This window comes from Chamaea fasciata, unplaced genomic scaffold, assembly GCF_029207755.1.
Source record: "Chamaea fasciata isolate MVZ Bird 193981 ecotype frontalis unplaced genomic scaffold, bChaFas1.0.hap1 SCAF_1, whole genome shotgun sequence".
In the NCBI taxonomy this organism is placed as follows: domain Eukaryota; kingdom Metazoa; phylum Chordata; class Aves; order Passeriformes; family Sylviidae; genus Chamaea; species Chamaea fasciata.
Window position 1 is genome coordinate 69,983,844 of NW_027094086.1, and position 14,875 is coordinate 69,998,718.

General features: G+C 38.3%; 1 protein-coding gene across 12 annotated transcripts in view; it reads right to left on the minus strand.

Annotated features, from left to right (window-relative positions):
- The window catches only part of IKZF1 (IKAROS family zinc finger 1), a 71,083-nt gene that overhangs the window by 6,645 nt on the left and 49,563 nt on the right, over nucleotides 1–14,875 (minus strand). For 8 of the 12 annotated variants that reach the window (XM_066185727.1, XM_066185736.1, XM_066185673.1 and 5 more), the window contains 3 exons: nucleotides 9,604–9,771; nucleotides 7,574–7,699; nucleotides 3,015–3,149 (listed from right to left, as the gene is read on the minus strand). In XM_066185727.1, coding sequence (XP_066041824.1) covers nucleotides 3,015–3,149; nucleotides 7,574–7,699; nucleotides 9,604–9,771 — 429 coding nt within the window. The remainder of the gene's footprint in view (nucleotides 1–3,014; nucleotides 3,150–7,573; nucleotides 7,700–9,603; nucleotides 9,772–14,875) is intronic. The other 4 variants (XM_066185718.1, XM_066185699.1, XM_066185683.1 and 1 more) reach the window with 2 other exon arrangements.

Genomic DNA, 14,875 nt, shown 5'->3' on the forward strand with positions numbered 1-14,875 from the left:
AAAGCCACAAACATCTCTGTGAAGTGCTGTCACCATTTCCTGATCAACATGAAATTTACTGGTAGGTCTTTGAAAGTCCTAATTTGTGAAAAGAAATTCAAACAGAAGCATGGAAATTTTACCAGAAGATCTGCATGTTCATTTATCAACAATTTTCCACCCAGTTTCTACTCAGATTGACCATTCAAAGTCAGTGAAGAGACCAAAAACCTTCTAGCACAACACTTTTGCAATGATGGGGGCTAAAGGGTAGGAAGTCCTGTGGTCTACATTTCCCACAAGATATGGTTTCATACCAGTTCCATGCTCTGCAAGCAGAGAAAGAAAACCCTGAGAATTGCATAAGTTCCTATAGGGGATGTAGGGTACAGACACTTTCTAGTTGCTGTGCTACACAAGCTTCCAGTTCCTCTTGTTTTCCTTCCCAATCATTCTGCCAATTTGGGCCGCATTCTTTTTTATTCCAGATTTATTCTTTATAATGGTATACTTTTCAGGCAGAGTTGCCTAAGATTCAAAATAGGCATTGTAAAAGACTCTTGAATTAAATACAGAAAAACTCTCCTAACATGAATGTATACACTTTATTCAAGGAGGAAAAAATGAAGCCAAAATCATTCATATTCCATGGGCATTGCACACCACTGAAAAATGGGACTGGTCTTCATTATAAACAAAAATTTTGGGCATTCAAAAAGTATGATTTTAATATTTGTTTCTTGGGTAGTATTGGCTTTATGTAGCATACCTGGTTGGTAGTTGTGCTGAGAGAATCAAGTGTTCATAAAAAAAATTTTTTTCCAAGCAAAGTGTCTGAAAAAGACACAAAATTAGGGTAGGCAGGTATCATTTCAATATCTGGGCAATGCAGTAATACTTGCACTCATTAAAAATAATAGCTCATTTCTGTGGTTATTAGAGCATAAGTAAATTAAACTGCTAATGGTTTGATGCACTTCAAAGTTTGCACTGCTCAGGATTCTGCTGCAGGTACTTAAACAGTAAAAAATGTACTCAGTGCATGTGGGCACCTTTTCTCTTAGTATTTTTTAATCCTTCTCTTGGGCTGCCTATTCTTTTAAACATTATAACCATACGTCAACCTTTTATGCAGTTCTCACTCTCTGGTTTGGATGGCCCAGTTCTTTTGGGTTTGGGAACTACTCCAGTTTGGAATACAGAAAGAATTTCACAGATAAATGTCTGAATTTGTTGAAAAATCTTGTTTCTGAAAGGTAATTAATTCAGTCTTGTGAAAAACTAGTGAAGCAGAAGACAGTCCTTCCCTTATGTGAAGGATGTCATTTGCTCCTTCTCCCTGGAATTCAGCACAGATATTGGGATGACATGATAATCTACAGGTGCAATAAAAATGTTTTAGTACCCAAAAGCTCTCCTCACCAGCCAGCTCAACCTTGTGTTAATCAGGAATTTTTCTGTTGTATGAAGGAACAGATGAGGATTGGAAATGAAAGGATTTGGGAGGATTTTCTTAGAAAATTTTTTCCTTTTGAAGGTTAGCAAATTTCCATGAATATCTGGTGTCAGTAGGTTGCCTTCCTACACTGCACCCTGAAAAACTGACAGGAAACTCTGCCCTCCTAAAACTCATAGTTAAACTGGCTGTCTTTACTGTTTCTCAGGGTGAACAGAGAAAAAGAACGAAATAGCCACTCCACACCCAAGAATACATTGCAGATACTTGCTAGTACCTTTTAAATTTTAGCACTTCTCGTCTTACTGGAACTTTCATAGAATTAGTATCTTGCCTAATGCCAGCAGTTACCAGAGTGTCTAAACTAGTCTGGTTGGCCTTACATATATGTTATAGTTGATATATTTTCGGTATCTATCTCTACTACAACTTCTGCCCTTTTATAAGCATAAGCATTTCTTATCTTTGACTACCTCCAAGAATTGTTGTCTTTGGACTTGAAAAAAGCCTTGGGATTTAATTTAAAACCTTTTGTTGCACCTCCTGACATACCTGAAACTCCCTTTCCCTCATCTAGTAAATACTAATTTCCCTTTCAGCCTTATGTCCTTGTTGAAGAAAGTACATTTGCATTTTCTGTCCCATAAACTGAACCTTTTTTTTTGTCTTGACTTTTGACTGAAGACCTTCTTAATGTGAATTTTGTTTCAGAGACTTTAATATGATTGTCTCCTATAGAATAATATTTTTTTGAATGTACAGAGGATTAAAAAAGAACCTGACTAGTTATGAGTATATGTTGTCCTCTGATCTCCCATGTTTTTATTTCTTGAAGACTAACCTTACATAGCTGAAAAAATATTGTCTGTGGCTCTCACAAAACTGGTGCAATCCCTACTAAGTACAGGCCTAATAAACAGAACAATACGTGTAGCCTTCATTTTTATAAGCTTAATGTAAAATTTTTCATTGTTAAGACAAGAACTGCTACATGAAAACGGGAATGAAGTTTTTGCGTCATTCATACAATGTACACAAAGGTCCTTTCATTTAGGTACTGTTTTCAGACATATCAGTTGGGGCTGTAAAGATAAACAGATTTTATCAAAGGGTGAAGAATATTACCCAGTCTATGTTCAACTATTAACAAATGCTTTCAGGAACACCAGTATGCCCAGGTGTGAATGTCATTCAAGAATTCAATAAAATAACTCTGAAACTGTGGTCAAATGCTATCCCAACAGGAAACTTCTATTCCTATCTTCAGGTTCTTAAGGCAACTTCAAGCACCTGTTCAGATTTTGTAATGATCTGATCTATAAGCTTTTAAAAAGGCAAGAAACAACCTTAAAATTGATCTCCAAATGTGAAAAATTAAACATGCAGAAATCTATGCTGGAGATGTTTCGGGGGTTTTTTTTCCCCAACTTATCACTGTATCTGCTTCTATAGAGATACATATTGTTAATTTAGCAAAACAAGTAAAATTATGACGCAAAAGTAAAAATGCTAGAAAGTGATTTTTTAGGGGGCTTTGTTTTAATTTATTTTTAGGAGACAGCAAACGTTTAACTCTTACCAACAAATTTCTGAGGCATAGAGCTCTTACGTTTGGCGACGTTACTTGCTAGTCTATCCAGCACGAGGGCTCTTTCTGACCCTATCTTGCACAGGTCTTCAGCCATTTCACTCTGGTTACTTTCGTCTTTTATGACTGAAATCAAATGACATCAGAAGGGTTAGGCAGGTTCCATTTTAATGGAACTGTTGTCTTAGGTTACTGTTTGTCAGTCAATGACTTTTAGCCCCCAAGCAGCTGGACGAAGGAGGTCAGCATCTGAGACACAGGACAATTCTGACTGTGGGTAACAAATTCCCTCACACTGATTAATCTATGTACGTGCTGATGTTTTCCTCATTTAGGACACAAAAATGAGACAGCAACTGAAAGGTTTCTGCCTTTACGTCACATAATCACTCTACCTTTGTTCTACAGCCACTCTGCATTTCTGTGAATAAATGAGGTCCTCACTTTATCCTGGACACAAAGCAGTTATCTTTCCACTCTCCCACTGCAACCCCCCACAATGTCCCTTCTGCACCTCTCCCAGTGCAACCCCCTGTATGGTAATTTCTTCCTCAGCAGGAAAATTGGATAAACTTCTCATCTCCAGCAGTGGAAGATATATTTGCAAGCTATACTGACCCTTGTCTTCAGCCCCTTTTAACCCTCATCAAATATTTCAATACTTCCTTGATGCTATTTTAGACTTTAATGATTTTAATTGATAAAATCACACCTTCAGTGGAACACTGTATTCCAATACTCAAACCTGCTTCCCAACCTCCTGATGCTGCTGGGACTCTGTAGAATTAGGAGCTTAACTGTGAGGCTCTAGGAAAAGGAGACTATTTCCCTTTCAGTATATTTTACTTCAGTACTTTCCTGCAGAAACAAAAGGGATGTATGAAAATGCACTGTCAAAACAATGACGGTGGAAAAGGTACGGAAAGGTATATCTGACTTCCAGCATCTGAGAGGAAGGTGAATGCACTGAGATCACAACACAACTGTTTTGCTGGTGGGTTTTCTGTTTGTGCAGTTTGGGTTTTTTTGTTCGTGTTTTCTTTTTGTTTGTTTGTTTGTTTGTATGTTTGTTTGTCAAGGGAGAAAAAGGGGTTCATTTTACTTTTATCTGCTACTAAGATATGGACATTTTCCCTGAACTTTTTAGTTGCTATTGAAGGAAGACGCAAAAGATGATTTTTATACTTTGATTCCTTGAGCTGTTTCAATTAAGTGTCCTACTCTGCTACATTTTTCCTTCTGTGCCTGCTGAGAATTTGTTTTCTCACTGGATTTACTGATTCACAGGACCCATTACTCTGGTACCTGAGTGTTTCTCAGGAGCTGAGAACACATCATTGTGATCCATTGTTATTCTGACAATATTTCACAGCCATAAAAGGATGATTCCAAAAATTTTTTTGTTCCTGAATTCTATGAAGTCAGGTCTGATGGAAAACTGTGAGGAGCAAGTGAAGTGTCCTATTGAACGGCACCCTGCAACCAAACTGAGGAATGCACAAATGGCTCTTGAGTTCCCAAGACATACTGCAGTGACAGTGACAGTGACAGTGACAAAGAAAATGCCAGTGCCAGAGACGGTTGCACGGAGTTTCACGGAATTATGCTCCAGCCCTATAAGACACTAAAAATTGTGACCAATGCAGGAAATGAGACAAATTTAGTCATGAAGGTGCAGAAGAGTTTGTGTTAATGGTACACAGCCACCATTGAACAAGCACACACCAGTATCTTGTGCTGACCAAGGCTTCCAGGTACCACCTCAGGAAGAGACTTACAGAGAATGTTTTAAAGCAGACATTCAACAGGGACACAAGAGACTGAATATTTAGTTAAAAGTTGAAATGATCAAGAAATATCTGTTTAGCATATAATAGCATTCCTTTTCTAATCGGTTCAAGAGAAGATGAGTCATGTGCTCAACAGTCAAACTTTCAAACTTCTAAAACTGTTATTAAAAAAGAGAGAAAATTGAATTATGTACTAATTCCCAGCACTTGCAACTGAAACTCTCTGAAATTTGCTACCAAATGAATAACTATTTATCTATAATTTGGTGTCTGTGAACTGGAAAAAAAAATCATTTTATCTTTTCAAACAAAAATTCCCAGTGACAGAATAACTGCAATTGACCCTTCAAAAACTTCATCAACTACTTCTCCTGCTGTTTTTTTAAGCCTGGTAAGACTTCAGCACACTTCTACTCAACTCAAATGCAAAACTCCAGGTAATATCTCTAAGAGAAGAACTTCATATGGACAGTAAGATTATATTACTCTAAAACAAGAATTTTGCCAGTAGATCTGGCAGGTTCTAACTTTGCGTTATATTTCTTTCTCTTAAAGAGAGGAAAGTTGAAATGCAAGTACAATCTCTTGTTCCTCTTCTTACTCCCTTTCACTCTATCTTTCCCTTATTAAAGTTCCTTCTCAATTCCATTTGTTAGATTTACAAGCTGATGGAAAGCTTCTACAAGTTTAGGTTCTTTCTACCGACATTTTTTCTATGTATACTTCAATAAGTGTTAAAAATGCTGTAAAAAGCAATCTTGCTGTGGCAGAATGTCAAATCAGATGCTCTAGCAGATATTTTTGTACCAACTTTTTTTGAGGCTGGGGAAAAAGGGGTCTGAATAATGGCTCTAACAAATCCACATCACACCTTGAAATAGTTTAAGAACGGTGATATTATAGCTACTTGCTTTTCTAGATAGATCATAGAATACAGTAAAATTTGCAGGACATCCACCCTTTTTCAACTGTTTTTTTCTATATTTTCATAATGCAAAATACTAGGAAAAATGCAGGAAAGTTTCATTTTTTAGAACTGTATAGAACTGATTTAACTGAGGACTGAATTTCTTTAAGAGTGAAGTCTTTGGCTGAATATGAGGTTTAAACCCTTTAGTTGATTAATTTTATTTCTAATTTGCAAAAGCAATCCTATTATGTCAAATATGGAATATACAAGAATACAAGGAGAATATACAAGAAGAAATATATATATATTAATGTATATATAAGAAGTGATTCTTTCAAAGCAATAATTAATTCCTCAAGACTTTATCCCACTGAGTTATTAGAAATATAGCTGTAAGCTAGTGCAAGCTCTCCTGTCAGGATTTGATATAAACAAAGGTCAGTCTCTAGAACTGTTTCATTTCTTACTAGAGTTTATGATTCCTGACATAAGTTTCATCTCACAATAACTTTCATAGTAGTTCAGCTACTCATTTGCACAGATTTTCAAATTCAGTGTGCAGGCACTTAAATCTATGTGCCAGACACTGAAGACTGAAATCCCAAACCAGAATATTTGCTTCTAAATCCTGTCACCTCTTTGAGAAATAAGCATTGCTGCTTAGTGCACATAATTGCATTGTGGTTTTCTATTCATGTATTCTGCAGCCCCTCAATAAAATTAGAAGGGGCGCTGCTCTAACATGCTGTCTGCAGAAGCATCTCAGTTGTATTCACTGCTATCATTATGTGCATATACTTTACATTATTTGATAGCATGTAAAAACATATTCAGGTTCTGTACAGATATTAAATGAAGCATCATTGCAAAGAGGGCAAGAGAGAACTTTTCATTTTTGTCATTTGACAAACTAAATAACATATACTGACAGGATTAAAAAGGTATGCAGGAAATGGAACTTAATAGCTGGGTTTAAACTCCATCAGAGAAGCTGGATCTCTACCATCTAAAACTGCACATGCAAGAGGACTTTGTATGGCTAATTACTGTGATCAACCCCATAGAGATCTTCTGGATCATTGTTAAATAATAGAATCCAAGCCCCAAGATCTGCTTGCTCTCTTTCTGGGCATAGGTTTTTGATATTCTCTGAGAAATGGACTTTACCTTCATCATTACACTAGTCTCAACACAGGTCCTTACCTCCTCCCAGTTTTCTTTTAAAAGGAAGCTTGGGAAGAGGGCTGTCAACAAATTATAAGCCATTCTGGACTGTCTCAAGTCAAACTGCCTAAATTAAGTATCTCTGGCTTTATGTCCTCTTGCTTGGCAGACTGATACAGCTCATCTGTCGAACAAACCTAACCCCCAACATCATCCTTGTTAGATGAGTTGGTCCCAGGGGTCAAGTAAGCCCTTTAAGCTGTGTCTGGGAAGGGGAGGAGATATGCAGTGCAGAAGATTCTGCAGCCCTAACTAGAACACTGGAATTAAGCCTTTATTAAAAATATATCCACAACTGTATTTCAATATAGGCCTCCAAGAGAAGCCGGTGAGGTGATGTAGCCATATTGTCTTGAGATGACAAACTGATGTTTTCCAGGCTTTGCAAGTGTTTTGCTACATGTTTGAATTGTACTTTGGTTTTTTATTGGAGCTAAACAAAGTGAGAAAACAGACAAATGTTTATCAAATAAAGAATAAATCCAGACAGCGTATCATATATATGGGGGATGTGTGTGACTCGCCAAAGCAAAAGTTGCCACAAATAGTACTGCTGATCCTTTTGCACTCCTTTCTCAGCATTTATGACAGGACAGCCGTATTCCTCAAATGGAGACTTTTATTACCTGGATAGATGCTGCTTGAGAGATTCATGGTTTGAAGGTAGTTATGGCAGCGTTCTTTATGTTCTTCCAAAGAGCTGCGCTGCTTGTAACTGCGACCACAGTATCCACACTTATGGGGTTTGCCAACTGGAGAAAACACAATTCATTATGAGATTCAGATGAGGCATTCAACAGCATATTAACAATGGTAAGGACAAGAGATAAAAAGCCCTCCCCCCAAAAAAGCCATGCTGTGGTGAAGGAAAATTTTATCAATTTAAAAATCTAAGTGAAAAACAACTAATGGAAAACTGGTTGCATATCCCTACATCAACAGACCATTTCTATGGGTGCTGCAAACTCATTCTAGATGATTCAGATCAGATAAAAACTGTGACATTAAGTCTTCAAAACCAGCACCTACACAGGTTAGAAACTGAGACACCTTCAAAGATCTGGGAGCAGTTTCTTTAGTGTCCAGTCGCACAGAGACTGCCAGTGGACGAACTGGAGGTGTAGGTAGAGACTTGCTTGGCTGGAGGTCAGTTCTGGTGTAAACAGAACCAGCTCAACTCTTTTAAGACAATCTTAGATTTGGTGTGTTTTCTGCTTCTGGAAATTCGAGATAAATGGCATGACAACTCATTTTCTGTATTACAGCAATGCAGATCTAGCTAGTTCTAGGAATTTTTCACCAACAGTACTGCTCTGTGTTCTTCTGAGCTTGAATTTTCTGTCTTAACATGACAAAACTACTATTTTATATGTTATTTCACAATTTTAGATAGTTACACAATTTAATTTCTGAATTTTATTTAAAGATTAATGTATTTGGGTCAATTTGCCAACTGCAGGAAAGGAACTAATCATTATCTATAGTTTAGGCACTGCCTCTTTAACTACAGAATTCTCAGAGTTTGCCAAGAGTGTCTAGGTGAGATTTCATACATATATATATATATACACACATATATATATATACATGAAAAGCTATGTTTCAAATTGTATATCCAGGAAAACCAATAACATCAAGGGGAGAGGGAGGGAAAATACTATTTAAAATTTGTGTGTGCCTCAATCAGGCTGGGAAAAAACAGGAGAAATGGAAATTATTTTGGAAATCTGGGATCAACTCTAAGGATCTTATTATTCAATACGTGTGCTAGAGAAGAACTTCCCCAATTTTTTAGAGCACAAAAAAATCACTTCGAGAGCTCCCCTCCTGCCACCCAGAACACAAAATCAACTTTCACAAGTAACGTTACCAGTGTTAATTCCAGCAATGTGTATTGGAAGTCTCCCATCCAAATAGCAATTTGCTTTTGCATCTTAGCTTGGGAAACTAGATGAGATGGCACTCTGCTTTTAAAGGCACTTTAAATGTGCTAAATTGGTTTTACTTCACAGAAGGTATGTGACTGTGGCTTCTATCAAACAATGAGAGGTTCATAGTAATGGGAAAGTGCAGCTATTAAAAAATATTTATTCATATCTCCATATTACTGTTGAGACAGGCACTGAAAAACTCCATCAGAGTCTTCTTTTGTGGAAGATTATCTTTCTTTTTCCCACCCTCTGCCTTCTGCCCACTCTCTCTTTCAAAGAACTTGTAATACCAACGTGCAACAAATAACTCCTGCTAAATGCTGTAGGCAATGTTCACTCCTTAGGCTGAAGATGAATACAAGACTGTGTTTCAACTTTATATTATCTCTAACCCTAAAACATTTATCAACTTAAGTCATGTTCGTACTTCCATGAAATGGATTACTCACACGAGGCTTGTAAGACGAAACTCTAATACAGAAACTTTGAATCAGCCAAGAAGTATGGGAAAAAACCCAGTTCTTCTGGTGAGGGGTCATGAGTGTGACGTGTTTAGTCATTTCTTTGCTGCTAACATGCTGTGGCCAGCTCACAGCTTGGTTAACCCCAGGATGGGGCTACTCAGCTCTTCAGGGTGACAAGAGCTCTCAGGATTGGTGGCCACTCCCACCTCCTCAGTGGGTACGGTGATCAGCAGCCCTGGTTATTCCCAAACCTTCACTTACCCGAGTGAGTCCTCAGATGTCCTGTGAGGGCATCCCTGCGGCGGCAGGCGTAGTTACACAGGTGACACTTGAAGGGCTTTTCACCTGAGTGCAGCTTTATGTGGCGCAGAAGGTTGCCCTTCTGGGTAAAGGAGGCTCCACACTGATTGCACTGGAAAGGGCGTTCTCCTATGGGAAGATGGAGAAAATATGTGAGAACGAAAAAATCTTATGCGGTAACAAGAGAAAGATTTCAGGGAGAAAGTTGTTTTCTCACTGCTGCTCTGTGACTTCCACCGGCTGCAGGTTTGATATAACATGAGGCTTTCAGACTAAACCTGCCAGTTTCTTAATGCTTCACTGGCTGGGTCAATTTGATCTGAAAATCTAATTTTTTTTTTCTAAATCAGAATGGCACATCACAATGCAAATTCAAACTCATTTAAATAAAGTGACTGCAACATTTTGTGTTGAAGAGCCACTCTTCCTGATCAGCAGTTTTGGAATAAACCAATATCCAATTTTGCATGTTGTGGCATTTGGTGGGGTTTTTAATGTGGCTTTTTTCAAAGGGTCTTTAAAATATGCCACTGAAGCAGCAAAATAAAAAGGAAACTCATTAAAAATGCATTTCAGGATCACAAGTTCATTTCAGCGTTACATTCTTATATTTAAATGAAAGGCACTTCATTATAACAGTTATAATAACTTCTTTTCATTTACATTTTCCCTGTATTTTCCCTTTCAATTTCTTCTCCATTACCTGTCTGTCCCTAAGCAGCCAAATCAGGAAAGAGACAGAGAAGAGAGAGAAAGCTAGAGAGTAAAATCACAGAAGTTAAGACAGTGCAAAGGAAGCCCTGTACTGCCATGTCTAAGTCCCAACCCTTCTCTAGGTAAAGTATGAACAGAGGAGCTGCACAAACAGGTTCTGATGGTTTACACTTTGGACAGATGTGGAAAAACTCGAAGAGACACAGCCTTGATTTGTCTAAACTGGTGCCTGTTATCAAGGAAGTGAATCAAAGCCTTTGGAAAAAATTAATATGGCGGGTTTTTGCGTTTTAGTGTTGTTTAAAATCAATATGATATTTTACTAGTTTGGGTGTTTTGTTTTCTCTTTTTTCTTTTTTCTTTTTTTTAATTTAAGATGGATGAAGCCTTTTCTGAAATCAGTGGGAAATAAAATGCGTTTCCAGTTGTACCAGATAGGAATAAAAGAAAAATTATACATAAGAGCATTCTATCAGCAAGAACTGCTTCTGCATGCCTTTTTCTATACAGCCCTCAGCTAAGTCAGACTAGCCTTTAAAACATATTTGCTGATTTTTATTTCTCTTAGGCATCAGTTCAATCTGTTGTAGTAATTATAATGCATCAACATTAGAAACAGCCCAAAGATGGTCTGTTCTTAGTTTTGAGTTTTTGTGTAACAATAACATTGTATTTAAGATTTCAGTGCTGAAGTTAAAATACTAAAAGAAAAAAAAAAAATAAACTATTTCTTCCTTCTCTCTCTTAAACATCATGTATCATTCTGCACACCTAGGATGACATTTTATGTCCATACATGTGTGTATATGTGCAGCATGATCATTCTTGACTTCTGGGTAATGCAGCAGAACAGCTGAAGATCAATTAGACAGCAGCACTGCCCCAACCCAAAAATATGAAAAACTCTGCCATCAGGGCTGGCACCTTTAGCATTCAGCAAACAGCAAAATGAATCCCCTTTATGGCAAGACATTTTCATTGGTCAGTTTCAAGCAGAGCAGCACAGTGCCTGTCAAGCTAAATTAGCTCACTTTCTTTGTCCGTCAAATAGCTCTGTTCATCTAAAATATTCCCACATCTGGTTCTGCTGGGGTGGCACACAAAAATGGCAGCATAAGCCTTACAGGACTTTGCAATGTACTTCATAAGCCATGCATGGCATGGATAGGGAGAAAAAAAACCGGTAAGGGTCTCTCTACTTCTCAATCTTTGGGGCAGTTACTCAGTGCAGAAAGTATTTTTCAGAAATGGACTGAAACAGTAAACGGAAGAATTCAGCTCAGCAAGGGGGACACATTCAGAAGAAATAGTTAATTCTTACTAAGCAGCTTTTCTAGTATTCATTTCTGTTATTTTTACTCAGAGGACTGTAAGAAGACAAATCAAGAATCTTTAAAGTACTCCACGAATGAAACGTAAAGCAAAGTAAGAATGCAATGTGTCTCTAGCCTACAGCTCTCCCAAATACAGGGTTAAGTCTTGCACTAGGTGGAAAAGACAGACGAAGCACTTCAAATGAGACTTCTGCATGCCAAATACTTCTACAGAACTTAGAGCGGGATAAGATGTAAAGAAGCCTGAACTCATGTTGCTGTAGAAGTGAAACAACATTGTCACCAAAAGACCCTGAAGCTATGTGTAGCTTGGCTGGCCCTTAGCTGTCCATGCTGCAACTACTGGGGTGAGGAATGCCTTCTTTAGGAGCCCAGCAAAACTCCCAGACCTGCCAGGATGCTGACAGCCACTGATGGAAGGTTACTGGATATGGTGTTACATCCAAAAACGAGGATGGAACAGGATGGAAAGAAAAAATACATAATGACTCTTTTTCTCCACAGTGTGAACAGTGTGTTATTTTCTCCAGGTCTGAACAGTTCATACCTGCCTTGGGCATGTAGCCATGACCAAATAAAGGCCCAGGAACAAAAATTGCAACGGAACCCTGAATTCAATCAACCATTTTCATCATTGCATTGATTTGCAAGCTTTAGTAGAAGCTTGGGCCCTGGACCACTTACTCAGTGAAGAATACTTATAATCTTAATTAAAATATTTCTAATTTCTTAAACAATGACAAGGTCACCTAACACTCAGAGACTTGCAGAGCTCTCTTTCTAAATAAATTTGAGACATTCAAAACCAAGTAACAAGATGTGAGTGAACTAACTGGTGAATTAACTTGGTATACATATAAGAAGGCAATATATACACCTATGCACACACATGCACAGATATGCATGTACATGCAGAAATATGCACAGTGAGCAAGAGAAGCCTGAATGTACTCTGAGGTTTCAGAATCAGGGAGCAGGAGTTTCTTTCTCCTTTCAAAATCTCCTTTTTCTTAAACATCAAACAAGACAGTGGCAAGCTGGAGAAAATGAATGTGCTGAAAGGGAAGGAGAATGAGAAGAGTTGGGCATCTGTCAGTAGGGATTTGCCCTGTTTTAAGCAACTGGTAAGGTGCTAGGAAGCAGTCAGTGCTGTACAGCTGCCTGCAGACAGGAGAGGGCAGAAATATCAGGTGCTGCTCTGCATATCTGCACTTGGCAGGTGTATTCATTAAAAGCAATTATGTCTTTTATCAGGTCAGGCAGTCATTTTATTTTGGCACTTCAGTGTGCTAGAGTTTTGTTCACTTATCAAATATTTATTTAAGAAAACGTCACTGCATATGCAGGTTTTACATGAATTAGCAGCAAAGTAATTCATTTGTGAGGCTTATTCCTTCACCAGGCATGTATTGAAATGGGCTTCGGCATAGTCAGTTAAACGTCTGTAATAGTATATCCCATTTCGACTTTAATTTACACAGCGCAGCTGAAAGGAAAAGCACTCACCACTGTTTCCCCATGACGTCCCTTTAATTTAAACTACCAGCTCTGAACTTCCACTCCTTTGCCAGCCCCTGAAAAACCACCTGAGCTCATTCAAAGTGGCTGCTCAGGGGAGGAGCTGAGGATGAGGCAGGACGGAAAGCAAAGGCATTTTTTCCATGGAAGGACCCAGGGACAAAACTTCACATCCTTTAGTTTTATTGAGTGTAGAAGAAGGGGATCATCCTGAGCAAAGTGCCTCTTGTGGGGTGCTTCCAGTGCAGGCTTGAACTACATTCCCTTGTTGAAGAGAGGGTCTAGCTGTCTAGCTGGCAACGGAAGAGCTCTGCAAAGGCAGGGGGGGGAATCTTCAAATGATAATCCTTGTGTGGTAGCACCCCAAGCACCCTTGGCAGGCAAATGGGTCCTCTGCCAGGCAAGCAGTTCAGGGAGCTGAAGGTCTGTGCTGGGGAAATGACCTGGCACCAAGTGAGGTGGCCCCTGGGGACATTGTCACAGGGACCAGGGAGGAGTGCACAAGAAACAAAGGCAGCTGTGCCCACCACCTCCCTAAAGTCAAGTATGTCCTCACGCAGGCCATTCAGCCCTGGTGCAAACACTGCCATGGACCCTTAGGGATCTGAAACAGCTCCTCTGATCCAGCAGCAGTGGTGGGTTTTTAACTAAAGAGCAGTCTGCTTAAACAAGCACAAAGACTTCTACCTCTAAGTGCATTTCAAGTTGCAACGTATTGTTTCAACCACTACTGCATCCTCTTCAGCCCATGGGTCTGTTTAAAAGGCCTCATGTACAAATCATTTTACATGTTCATTTTATCAATTTTTAAAGGACCATCAAGAGAAGAGAAGAGAAGAGAAGAGAAGAGAAGAGAAGAGAAGAGAAGAGAAGAGAAGAGAAGAGAAGAGAAGAGAAGAGAAGAGAAGAGAAGAGAAGAGAAGAGAAGAGAAGAGAAAGAAAAAAAAGAAAATAAAAGAAAGAAAAAAAAGAAAAGAAAAGAAAAGAAAAGAAAAGAAAAGAAAAGAAAAGAAAAGAAAAGAAAAGAAAAGAAAAGAAAAGAAAAGAAAAGAAAAGAAAAGAAAAGAAAAGAAAAGAAAAGAAAAGAAAAGAAAAGAAAAGAAAAGAAAAGAAAAGAGAAAAAAGAGAATCAAGAAGCACTTTGTTATATCCAGGAAGTAGGCTACAGCCTCTCTTCTGAGTACTAGTTGTGGATTTTCCAATAATTATCTGCTCTTCCATGACAGAGGGATTTATCACATAGAATTGAAGAGTACTTTGAAGCAGGCAATGTATCAGCATTGCTTCTGAATGTGGCTAACCCATGTTACACTAACAGATCCCACACTTCCATAGTTTGAACAGACACAGTTACTGTGACAGACAGTAACACTGAGGGCAATGGAACACACTACTGGGCTTTTCATGGATCCTCTCCATTAAACTCTGAAAGCATTTTGTTAATCTCACTATTTAGTAATTCTGGGAAAGTTATTCAAGCAAGACTGTGAGGAGACGGAGGAAGACAGTATCTATATGTTTATTGGCACAACTATTTCAGTTGAATGTAACTATAAGACAGATCATTCTTACCTTAAAAATATTTTAAAATTCCCTCTCATTGGAATATTCATGTAAAAATGCCAAATCCCCAATTTATTTTCAAAGCAACTTCTGTGAAACAACAG